The following is a 13,082-nucleotide window of genomic DNA, read 5'->3' on the forward strand; positions in this document are numbered from 1 at the left end:
TCCTAGGAATATGGAAAGAAAAGGGCAGAACTTAATTTAAGAAATAAAATATTGGGCGCCTGGGTGGCGCAGTCGGTTAAGCGTCCGACTTCAGCCAGGTCACAATCTCATGGTCCGTGAGTTCGAGCCCCGCGTCAGGCTCTGGGCTGATGGCTCAGAGCCTGGAGCCTGTTTCCGATTCTGTGTCTGCCTCTCTCTCTGCCCCTCCCCCGTTCATGCTCTGTCTCTCTCTGTCCCAAAAATAAATAAACGTTGAAAAAAAAATTTAAAAAAAAGAAATAAAATATTTTAAGCCACAGTGCCTGGGTGGCTCAGTCGGTTAAGTGTCTGACTCTGGATTTCAGCTCAGGTCATGATGTCATGGTTTGTGATATTGACCCTTACGCTGGGCTCTTAACTAACAGTGTGGCATCAGCTTGGGATTGTCTCTCCCCATCTCCCACTAGTGTGCATGCTCTCTCTCTCAAAATAAATAAACAAAAAAAAGAAAAAGAATAGCCAAGGGGCACCCAGGTGTCTCAGCTGGTTGAGCATCCAACTCTTGATTTTGGCTCAAATCATGATCCCAGGGTCATGTGGGACTGAGCCCCATGTTGGGTTCTGTGCTGAGCATGCAGCCTGCTTAAGATTCTCTCCCTTTCTCCCTCTGCCCCTCTCTCCCGCTTGTCTGCATGCTCTATTTCCAAAATAAATTTTTTAAAAATTAAAAAGAAATAATAGCTAAAAACGACTCAAATTTAATGAAGACATGGATATACATACCCAAGAGGTCTAACAAACTCCAAGTAGAATAAGCCCCAAAAGATCACCCTGTGACACATAACTTGTCAGAAACCAAAGAGAATCTTGAAAGCAGCAAAAGAAAAATGACCTGTCATGTACAAAGGTTCCTTAATAAGATTATCAGGATTTCTGGAAGAAACAGTGCAGGCCAAAGGCAGCAGGATGATATATTTAAAGTGATCAAAGAAAAAAAAAAAAAAGTTGAGAATTCTGTACAGGCAACGCTTTCCTTCAAAAATGAAGAAGAAATTAAGATACTCCTAAATAGGGGCGCCTGGGTGGTGCAGTCGGTTAAGCGTCCGACTTCAGCCAGGTCACGATCTCGCGGTCCGTGAGTTCGAGCCCCGCGTCAGATTCTGGGCTGATGGCTCAGAGCCTGGAGCCTGTTTCCGATTCTGTGTCTCCCTCTCTCTCTGCCCCTCCCCCGTTCATGCTCTGTCTCTCTCTGTCCCAAAAATAAATAAACGTTGAAAAAAAAATTTAAAAAAAAGAAATAAAATATTTTAAGCCACAGTGCCTGGGTGGCTCAGTCGGTTAAGTGTCTGACTCTGGATTTCAGCTCAGGTCATGATGTCATGGTTTGTGATATTGACCCTTACGCTGGGCTCTTAACTAACAGTGTGGCATCAGCTTGGGATTGTCTCTCCCCATCTCCCACTAGTGTGCATGCTCTCTCTCTCAAAATAAATAAACAAAAAAAAGAAAAAGAATAGCCAAGGGGCACCCAGGTGTCTCAGCTGGTTGAGCATCCAACTCTTGATTTTGGCTCAAATCATGATCCCAGGGTCATGTGGGACTGAGCCCCATGTTGGGTTCTGTGCTGAGCATGCAGCCTGCTTAAGATTCTCTCCCTTTCTCCCTCTGCCCCTCTCTCCCGCTTGTCTGCATGCTCTATTTCCAAAATAAATTTTTTAAAAATTAAAAAGAAATAATAGCTAAAAACGACTCAAATTTAATGAAGACATGGATATACATACCCAAGAGGTCTAACAAACTCCAAGTAGAATAAGCCCCAAAAGATCACCCTGTGACACATAACTTGTCAGAAACCAAAGAGAATCTTGAAAGCAGCAAAAGAAAAATGACCTGTCATGTACAAAGGTTCCTTAATAAGATTATCAGGATTTCTGGAAGAAACAGTGCAGGCCAAAGGCAGCAGGATGATATATTTAAAGTGATCAAAGAAAAAAAAAAAAAAGTTGAGAATTCTGTACAGGCAACGCTTTCCTTCAAAAATGAAGAAGAAATTAAGATACTCCTAAATAGGGGCGCCTGGGTGGTGCAGTCGGTTAAGCGTCCGACTTCAGCCAGGTCACGATCTCGCGGTCCGTGAGTTCGAGCCCCGCGTCAGATTCTGGGCTGATGGCTCAGAGCCTGGAGCCTGTTTCCGATTCTGTGTCTCCCTCTCTCTCTGCCCCTCCCCCGTTCATGCTCTGTCTCTCTCTGTCCCAAAAATAAATTAAAAAAAAAAAAAAAAAAAAGATACTCCTAAATAAACAAAAGCTCTGGGGTTCATTATTGCTTGACCTATCCTACAATAAATGCATAAGGGAGTTCTTCAAGTTGAAGTGAAATGATGCTAAATACCTAAGTTGTCATACAAAAAAATAAAGTTCTCTGATAAAGGTAAACACAGGAATATGAAAATCAGTAGGGTTGTGATTTTGGTTTCTTCTACAGAATTTAAAAGACAAAAGCACAAACAGTAATTACAAAGCTATGTTACTGGGCACACAATATGTAGAAATATAATTTATAACACCAGTAACATAATGGAGTGGGATGCAGCTATATAGGAGTGGTTTTTGTCTGCAATAGAGCGTATCAGTTTAAAACTGATTGTAACTTAAGCACATTACATATAATACCCATGACTTCATAAAGAAGATGAATATAGGGGCGCCTAGGTGGCTTAGTCAGTTGAGCGTCCAACTTCAGCTCAGGTCATGATCTCACAGCTCGTGAGTTCGAGCCCCACGTCGGGCTCTGTGCTGACAGCTCAGAGCCTGGAGCCTGCTTCGGATTCTGTGTCTCCCCCTCTCTCTGCCCCTAACCCACTCGTATTTTGTCTTTCTCTCAAAAATAAATACACATTAAAAAAAAAAAAACACACACTTTTTAAAAAAATCTTAAAAAAAAAATGAATATAGAACGTATGCTAAAGGAAATGACAAGAAAATAAAAATGTGTCACTAAAAAAATCAACTAAACACAAAAGGTGGCAGTGAGAGGAGAAATGAGGACAAAAAAATCTTCAGAATACATACAGAAAACAAGTAACAAAATGGCAACAGTAAGTCCTTCCTTGTCAGTAACTACTGATAATAAATTAGTAATTTACTGATGTAAATAAATCTCTCCAATTAAAAGATGTATTCTGGCAGAATGGATTTAAAAAAACAGAACTGAATATGGAGCCTGACTGACTCAGTCAGTTAAGGGTCTGACTATTGATTTTGGCTCAGGACATGATCTCACAGTTTGTGGATTGAGCCCATGCCTGGCTGTGTGCTGACAGTGGTGGAGTCTGCTTGAGATATTCTCTCCCTCCCTCTCTCTGCCCCATTGCAAGTGCGCACTCTCCCTCAAAACAAGTAAACAAAAAAACAGAATTGAAGTGGTGATGTCTGTAAAACATTAATTTTCTATCTAAGGATATACACAGATTTAAAGTAAAAGGACAAACAGACTCCATGCAAATAGTAACCAAAAGAAAGCAAGGGTTAACAACATTAATATAAAAGAGACTAAGTAAACAACTGTTACAAAAGATGAAAAAGGACGTTATATAATGCTAAAACTGTAAACCAAATAGACAATCACTTATGATAGTATCCAACAGAATAAAGAATAAAATACCTAAGAGTAAATTTAGGAAAGGAAGTAAAAGACTTCTACACTGAAAATTACAAAAAATTGCCAAAAAAAAAAAAAAAAAAACCCCAAAAAACCCTGAAGACCTAAATAAATGGAAAGAATCTTGTGTTCACAGACTGAAAAATCCAATATTGTTAAAACGGCAGTATGACCCAAACAATTCAGACGTGAAATGAAATTCCTATCAAAACTCCACTGGCTTTTTATGCATAAATAGAAAAGCTGAATAAATTCGTATCAACTTACAAGGGGGCCTAAATAGTCAATACTGAAAATTACATACAAAATTGGAGAACTCATACTTCTACATGCTACTGAATTATATACTTTAAAATGTTGGTTTTTACATGAATATCACTTCAATAATAAAAATTTTAAAATAAAAACTTGGGAGAGATTTACTGTACCTTATCTTTCTTTCCTTTTTTTGTCTTCTCAGATGGTGGCATTTTGGGAGCTGGCGGTGGTGGTGGTGGTGGTGGCGGAGGAGGAGGAGGTGGTGGTTCAATAATGGCAGTGGTAGGCACAGCACCTCGGGCCTGGACTGGCTGCAATGTGGGAGTCACTGCCATTGGGACAGAACATTCAGCATAGCTCATAATTGCAGGAGCTGTTGCCAGTCCTAAGTAATTTGACTGTAGGGTCATTCCTCTGGCTTGATGACCCATTCCTGTTGCTGGATGGCTAACAGATATTGCCTGGTGTCCAATCCCTGCAGACTGGTGTCCAATCCCTGCTGCCTGATGACCTAACATACAAACCATAAAATAAAACTATTAAGAAGGACACTCTGACAAAGCAAAAACAAAGAAAAGATGGAAAAGGGATTTGGGGGTTAGATCCCCTATAAAATGATGCCAATATACCTTCTCCTCAAAAAATACAGCCACATTTTCTGGCAGCAAAATATTTCTGAATACTTTAGTATTATGGTACTTTTTTCTTTTTTTAAAAAAAAAAAAAAAGCTCTAAGCCCAACGTGGTGCTTGAACTCATGACCCCATGATCAAGAGTTCCATGTTCTACAGACTTGAGCTAGCCAGGCACTTCAGCATTAAGGTACTTAAATTATCAAAATTACTGATGTCATGTAAGTGCACAGAAAACAATATGGAACATGTCAAATTGTTAACAGTAGTTTTCAGTAACTGAAAGAAAAACATGTAAGGAGTTCTTGAAATGAAAAGCCTTTACATGATATCTAAAAGCCTTTTATGACATCTAATTCCAAAAACAAAGATGTAGTATGTTCAGGAAAACAGATTTCAATCACAATGCTTACCTGCAGCTATAGCTGACTGGCTGTAGAGGACTGGAGAACTACCAATGGTAGCTGATCTCTGAACTACTGCATTACTAATTTCTGTGGCTTTTCTTTTTATTGCTTTAGTGGAAGGAGAACTAGAGACGGCAGAATCAACTGAACTCTGAAACAGAAGAGAATCTAGTCAGTGGCTAAAAGCTCTAGTTAAACATCCTCTTCTAATATAAAACATGGGTGTCAGTCATGCCCCAGTCCCCAGAAACCCTTCGGAATGCCAAAGAGCATTTCTCACCTGGCTAGTTACAACTGTGGTTTGTGTGGAAGGTTTCAATGGAGTATCCTCCTCTGTTCCTGGGGCAGGAGGCTCTTCACTTCCCTCATCCTCCATCTCTACCTCCTGGATCTCACCATCTTCTACAGGAGGAGGGGGAGGGGGAGGGGGAGGAGGGGACTCTGGGGGTGGAGGTGGGGGTGGTGGCATTTCCAAAGGTAATGGAGGTTGAAGCACAGGCACATTCGACTGAAGGAGAGTCCAGAATGGAGTAAGTGGCATGAGTGATGAAGAAGAAACTTGGCCAGAAAAGGACTCTTTACAAAGAGAACCTATGAAAATAAACAGGAGTCAGGAAAAGGGCAAGACAAAAGCTCCATGGCTTACATTCACAACAATGTTCAACTGCCTAGTGAGACAACTGGACCTACAGGCATCTATTCTCTACACTCTACTGAAATATTAAGCAATTCAGTTCAAAAATGCTTCCATAGAAAGATAAATTTATGAACCCCACAGTTAGCACCTGCCCTAGCTGTTATATACTAGTGTTGTTCTTTGGGCCCAGATTTATGGATAAATAAATGAAGTACATCACATCAATTCAATGAGAAATTTGGTCATTGAACTTGAAGTTTCTTATGTCAAACATTCACAGTTTCAACATACACAACTAGAAGGGAATGCTCTGGGTCTTTATTTCAAAAAAGAAGAAGGGAGTAAATAATGTACATTTGTGATTCTGATTCCGTGTTATTTTATTTTTTAGTGAGTAGATAACTGATCATGGATGACCCAGAGAAGTACTCATTCAAAACACCTTTTATTAATCTGGGTTACTAAGTTTTAAAAATCCATTTGCAAGGTGGTCTTGTCAACTCTATCATCCCTTTGTGCCTTTGTATGAATTATTTGCTAAACCACAGCAACACAAATCAAGGAAGGTATTTTTTTTTTTATTTCTGTGATGAGAAAGGGAAATTTAGAAAAACAAATCTTCAAGGTAAAGGATAACAAAGGCACACACAAAAGAGGTATTTGAAGATGCAGAAGATCTGAAGTTGCTGAAGTCTGAGTTAAGAAATTATAGCTGAAAAGCTGCAGGATCAGCTTTCCTCAAATTCTGCAAAAGCCAGTTAATTACTGTCCTTTCTCTCCTGGGAAAAGTTTTAAAGGTTAGAGAAAATAGGAGGATATACTTACTTGTAGCCTTCCCCATCCCTCTTTATCGTCAATAGGGAAGTTTCACAATATATGGGACTATTAGATATATATCCCAGGAATGCTGAAGGGAATTTTCTCCCTAAAAATCATAGAATTTAGGAGTAGAAGAGACATGAGAAATCATCTAGTTCAACTCTCTGATTTCAAAGGTAATGAAACCCAGGAGGGAAATGACTTGCCCAAGATCATACAGCTCTCAATGACTAGGTCTGATTCCTAGTCTAGTGCTATTTTACCAAGAAGTCTTGGTGAAATACCAGGGATCTAACAGATTTAGAAATCACAGTTAAATAAATCTCAGTCTGGGGCACCTGGGTGGCTCAGTCGGTTAAGTGTCCCACTTCGGCTCAGGTCATGAACTCACGGCTTGTGGGTTCAAGCCCCACATCAGGCTCTGTGCTGACAGCTCAGAGCCTAGAGCTTACTAAGGATTCTGTGTCTCCCTCTCTCTCTGCCCCTCCCTCCCCCGCTCATGCTCTGTCTCAAAAATAAACATTAAGAAAAAAAAAATTTTTAATAGTACAAAAAATAAATCTCACTTTTCATGGAATAGAGATCCAAATGCAATCACCTGTTAAATTTCATGGTCAAAAGTGATGGTATAACCATATACCATAAACAAAAGTCTCTATGACAAGGATAAAACCCTTTATTTACTTGGCTTGAAGACACCACGCTGTCCTCAATTAGATAAAACCTAAGCCATTATGAACCATTTGGCTATAAGGATAGCTTTACTTTTTATGGAGCAGGTAAAAATATTACACAAAAGATTTTAAGAATAGGATTTACAAGGTTACTGTAATTATTCTGAGATGCTTACTTAGCAAAGGAAAGGAGCACTGAAAGAAAAAATTCACCAGAAAACAAGAATGCAGTTTTCCAGCTAACAGACTTCAAAACTCTCATTAAACTTTTTTACTTGGTCATATCTAATGTGAATTTATACACTGACCTTTAGATGAATAAAGTTTGGGTATGGCCAGGCAGTTTACTATGTTACATAATAATAGAACATCAAGATTACATCAGAACTAAGGTAATAAGTACTGAGAATTAATAATTTATCAAACTTCCTTCTACTAAACCTTCAACTACATTTGGTAGGTAAATGAATAAGCTAAATTTTACACATTCTCGTCTAAAATCACAATGCAACACAGAAATGTTTATGATGGCAATGTGCTACTATGCAAAGCAACTCAAGGAAATACAGGTTCAAGGTTAAAAATGGGGTTTACAACCTCCAGCAAAGATAATCAGAATTAATTAAACTGTGTAAATAAGGAGATAAATTTAGCAGCAAACAAGGAGCATTTTTAGTTAATATTTGAATCCCATACTAAGTTTGCTCAAAACATAAAAGCTGTGTCTTAACACTGATAGCTTCCTTTAGCTTAAACACAAAGTTTGGATATTAATAGATCTCCTCCTACACGATGCTTCTCTTCATTTCTAAATATAACTCAGTTGGTATATTTTGCCATTTAAGCAAACTTTCAAGTCTGAAATCCAAGGAGAGATTAAAAAACACAGTTTTGGGGGCACCCAGGTGGCTTAGTTGATTAAGTGGCCAAGTTTGGCGCAGGTCATGATCTCCCTGTTCTTGAGTTGGAGCCCCACGTCAGGCTCTGTGCTGAGCTCAGAGCCTGGAGCCTGCTTTGGATTCTGTGTCCCCTTCTCTCTGTCCCTGTCTCCCCCTCCCTCAAAAAAGAATAAACTTAAAAAAAAATTTTTTTAGGATGGGACTAGAGTGTATTATGCTAAGTGACATTAGTCAGAGAAAGACAAATATCATGACTTCACACATATGTGGAATTTAAGATACAAAGCAGATGAACATAAGGGAAGCAAAAATATAAAAACAGGGAGGGGAACAAAACATAAGAGACCCTTAAATATAGAGAACAAACTGAGGAGTGCTGGAGGGGTTGTGGTGGGGGGATGGGCTAAATGGGCAAGGGGCATTAAGGAAGACACTTTTTGGGATGAGCACTGGGTGTTATATGTAAGGGACGAATCAATGGATTCCACTCCTGAAATCATTATTGCATTATATGCTAACTAACTTAACATAAATTAAAAAAAAAATTAAAATTAAAAACATAAAGGTAAACACAGCGTTTATTATATGCTAATAAATTTGAAAGTTACAGGCTTAGAATAGTGTGGGGATACAAATTTTGCTCTTCAAGAACCTGTTTTTTTCTATTTCTAGGCAAGCTTCCCTTTACTGTTTTCCTGTATTTCTCCAAAGAGAAAATGTTTGCTTAGTATTCTGAACCAAGAGGCCAGTTTAGCAGTTACTGTATAAATAATAGTTCCATAGACTTTTGAAAAGCAGCTGAATTTAACCAAAGTGACAAAGCCTAATAAGACAGACACAGTAGGTATCTTGAAATATCACTCATCTTTAGAGACAGGTTGTTAAATTCAAACAATGAACGAAGATTGAAATGAACAGAAGTTTGAAACTTCCTTGCTCCCCACAGTGTAGTAATTTTTCTTATTTAAAACATGATTTTAACCACTACTGGGCTGACAAAGTGAATATACTAAACATTCTTGACAGGCTTAAATAGCCATCAGTATTGCTCTTAAATCCCAAAAACCTTAGTACCAGATCTGGGTTTTACTTAGATCAAGATTATCAAGTTTTAATGGCTCTCATTAAAGAGGCTTAAGAATATAAACAAGTTTATCAGTGACTTTTTCCTACAGCATAATTGTTTTACTCAGATAGGAATGTCTCAGTCTTCCTTTAACCAGACAGTACCCAACTTTATGTGTCTTCAACAAAGTGAGAAAATAATTCTAAGGTGTTCACCAAAACACCTAAGAGTTGGTAATTCTAGAATACTCAGCTTTGTAACATACAAGAAAGGGACATTAGACAGCAGTCAGGAGTGGAATCTCCTATCCGGAACCACCATCAAGCCTTCACTGGACTAACTTCAGTTAACATGATAAAACTAACTTATTAGACATATCTATCATTACTACCAAAAGAAAAGAATGAGGAAAGTAATCAAAAGAAAATCCCTTTGTGAAAATATTAAGACACCCTGTAACTCAGAAAATGTATTTCTGAAATAGTAAGTAGAATAAAACCACCCTTTTGCTTCATGCAAAATTATCACTGCAGCCAAATGTGGCTTTTTGTTTAGTGATCTGATAACTGCCCCTAGGCTATTTTAGAAATTAAAAAATCATCTAACATGATCAGTTTCATTTGGTACATTATCAGAACTTTTTAATTGGGATCAGGGAGCAACAGAATACAAAACGTCATTTTTCGTAAGCAGAGGACAAAAGAATTCAGCTGTCCACTCCCTATGTTACCAACAAATTCTATGCCTTTACCTTTAAATGTTTATTACTTTAAAAGCCAAATCACAGACTCCTGTTTCACGTACTGTCATTTTAACAAACAGCTACTAGTTTTTTAGAATGAAAAATCATAGCCTTGACTAGGCTTCACTATTCACTTATTTCTGTCATTCCAAGAATGGTGGATTTAGAGGGGGAAAAATGCATCTTCCAAGATGTGGAAATCAAGCCACTCCTCTTTAGAGGAGCTCCTATTAACTAAGGAGCTATGAAAGCCTTTTTAAAAACCTATACAACAAAATAAGGAGTGCCTGTGTGGCTCAGTCGGTTGAGTATCCAACTCTTGATTTTGGTAATGATCCATGGTCATGGGATTGAGCTCCATATCGAGCCCCCTGCTCAGGACAGAGCCTGCTTAAAATGCTCCCTTCCCCTCTACCCCTCTCCCCCACACTCTCAAAAAATAAATACATAAGTAAAAATAAGTTAATGTATACATCAAAACTAAAGACCTCTAGGAGAACATTTACTGGGTTGAGCCATCCTGATTGTTTTATGCTAGAATATTGTTGGCAATTTCCAATGATTATTTTGCTTCTCTGAAATAATGGTCCTAGTTTCATACCATTTCTTCAGAGTATTTTGATTTACAACAACCATACTTGTAAGAATAGTGGAGTGGAAAAATGAGGCTGCACTATCTACAGATTAAGTTTTCTACAGAAAGGGAAAACAAATCTATTATCACTCCACAAAGATATTGACAATTCAGCTACTAGTTCCTCAACATTAACATTCCTGTTAGTGGATACACGGCTTTGTGCCATGACAGAGTGGTTATAGGACAATCTTTTTGTTGTCGTTAGATCTAATTGGGTACATTAAATGATTCCTGAATCGGGAGCATCCTATCTAGAAAGCAGATGGAAGCTCTTATGGGACAATCTTTTAAAAATCAAAATATATTGGCTCATCATTTTATTTTGTAGCAAAGTCTGATATTAATAGTCTGCTGATTTCTAAGCAGTCCCTGCCTTAGTTTTCTTCAGTATTAACTCTTGCATTTTTATGTTAAGCCACTATTTTTTAGCTAGAAATTTACGCTATGATTTGAATTACTTTCTTCTTTTATGGTACCAACTAACACAAATCTTTTTTTCTCCAAAAGTATTTCTCTCCAATTAGTATAGGGTAAATTGTCCCACCTGTGGAATTCTCAGAAGATTCTGTAGAATTTGAATCAGTGCCAGTTTTGTCTTTCAAGGTCTGTTTAGGAAGAGTCTCGTCTCTACTTTCTTGTGCTTGGCTTTCTTCTTCTTCCTCCTCACCATCTGGGAACTCCCACTGAGACTCGCCCGACTGTTCGTTTACATAGAAATATCGTCTATGATCCCTAAATTACAAGAAAGAAAACACACGTTTTAAGACCCATTCTCCTACAAAGACACTTCCGTTTGGTCCTGTCCCAGGACAGCAGTCTGCTCTCACAGGGACGAACCTCTTCTTAATGGACTGCTATTCACAAAGGCAACAAAGAGCTTTGACAATTGAGGATGAAGAACCAAGGATAATTCAAAGCTATTTGCACTGCCAGCAGCTCTGTGAATACAGCCCTGAGCCCTCACTCCAACAGATGACTTAGAAAACACCTCTCACATTTTGTTTTGTTTTGTTTTTTGCCAATGTTTAACAGGGTTTCAAGTTTCATTAACGAAGGGACTCAATCTCCTAGAACACTAATTTCCCTTCCAAAGAAGAGAACAACGAAGTTTGCGAAAGGTGACTCTTCCCCTCTTGGACCGTGGAATTCACATTTCATACTCTTGATATCAAACACAGTGAAAGCTAAAGAGAGGGAGAGGATCTGGGAGCTGAAAAATAAAAGAGCAAAGATTTCAAATAACGAAAAAAAAAATCAAGAAAAGCCAAATATAAAAAGAAATGTTTTCATCTGACCTGCTGGCAGAAGATAGTAATCTTGTTCTTCATTCACATCTTCTGGCACGAAGCTTTCCTTAACTTCACCGAGGTTAATCAGGAGTAGTTGCTTCCAGAGGTCCTGTAAAGCGCACAGAGCTCTCGCATGCGCTTAACCCCCAAGCCCGCCCTACTCCGTGCAACAACACTCTGGAGAGTAAAAACCAGCTTTGTCCATCTTGGGAAAAAATCCGTTACATGGAACACTTTAAACATTGCTTTTTGTTTCTCCGTGTGGCTGGCCCAAACTGTAAGTGCTTGCGGTGCTCTGCCTGCCCAGCACCGCTAACTGCAGCTGCTCTCAGTCTCCGGACAGGCTGTCATGTCGTCAGGTGGTGGTGATCACAAATCATGTCTGAGATGTCAAAGGTGAAAGGTGAAAAGGGGAGAAGAGTGCGTACCTGTCCCAGTGGCAGGACCAGCCTTTAGGAGTGGCGTTTATTTCATACTGTTTTAGTTGTTCTGCTGCATCCTGAAGTTTTCGTTTAAGGTAGTTCCCATTAAGAGCCCCTTCCCTCCAGTCTGCAATCCGAGTCTAGAATCAACAAACAGAGAAATAAGTTAAAAGGCTTACTGTTACATCAGAGGACAGAAATAAAAAGGGACAGGTCTTCTGGTCCACAACTGTATTGCTATACTCTCACAAAAGGAAAGTAGACCCAAAACGCACAGAAATACTGTCTTAATTTCATATAAAATAGTTTGCTCTACACAGTTCTGAAAAACAAGATTGGACCTTAGTACATTTTTATACTGCCAGCTCTCCAGTATCTGTGAAAATGAGTAGCAGTTTTGTTTTTCTCCTTTGGACTATATTAATTCCCTAGCAATTTTAGTTTTTGATAGAGAGTTCATTTGGTTCAGTAATCAAAAGCAAAGGTTCAATACTTAGGGAGGTATGCTTCCTACAGGAGTTCCTTACTGAATCCTGCTTTACCATGTTGTAAACTATTCAGGTTACAAAAGGACTCCGAACTTTTATTTTTAGTTTGATGTAAATCTGTTATTAGGCTCATTGTGTTATTTAATGCATTCATTCATTCATTCATTTATTTATATATTTTACATCCAAGTTAATTAGCATATAGTGCAATAATGATTTCAGGAGTAAAATCCAGTGGTTCATCCCTTATATGTAACACCCAGTGCTCATCCCAACAAATGTCTTCCTTAATGCCCCTTGCCCATTTATAGCCCATCCCCCCACCCACAACCCCTTCAGCAACCCTGTTTGTTCTCTATATTTAAGGCTCTCTTATGTTTTGTCCCTGTCCCCATTTTTATATTATTTTTGTTTCCCTTCCCATATGTTCACCTGCTTTGTATCTTAAATTCCACATATGCGTGAAGTCATAT

General features: G+C 38.6%; 1 protein-coding gene across 2 annotated transcripts in view; it reads right to left on the reverse strand.

The window, feature by feature from the left end:
* FNBP4 (formin binding protein 4) overlaps window positions 1-13,082 on the reverse strand; it is a 44,727-nt gene that overhangs the window by 9,738 nt on the left and 21,907 nt on the right. For both annotated transcript variants that reach the window (XM_030333970.1, XM_030333971.1), the window contains exons 11-15: window positions 12,128-12,261; window positions 10,955-11,142; window positions 5,217-5,527; window positions 4,943-5,087; window positions 4,068-4,408 (exon numbers count right to left, since the gene is read on the reverse strand). In XM_030333970.1, coding sequence (XP_030189830.1) covers window positions 4,068-4,408; window positions 4,943-5,087; window positions 5,217-5,527; window positions 10,955-11,142; window positions 12,128-12,261 — 1,119 coding nt within the window. The remainder of the gene's footprint in view (window positions 1-4,067; window positions 4,409-4,942; window positions 5,088-5,216; window positions 5,528-10,954; window positions 11,143-12,127; window positions 12,262-13,082) is intronic.

This window comes from Lynx canadensis, chromosome D1 (assembly GCF_007474595.2).
Source record: "Lynx canadensis isolate LIC74 chromosome D1, mLynCan4.pri.v2, whole genome shotgun sequence".
NCBI classification, from domain to species: domain Eukaryota; kingdom Metazoa; phylum Chordata; class Mammalia; order Carnivora; family Felidae; genus Lynx; species Lynx canadensis.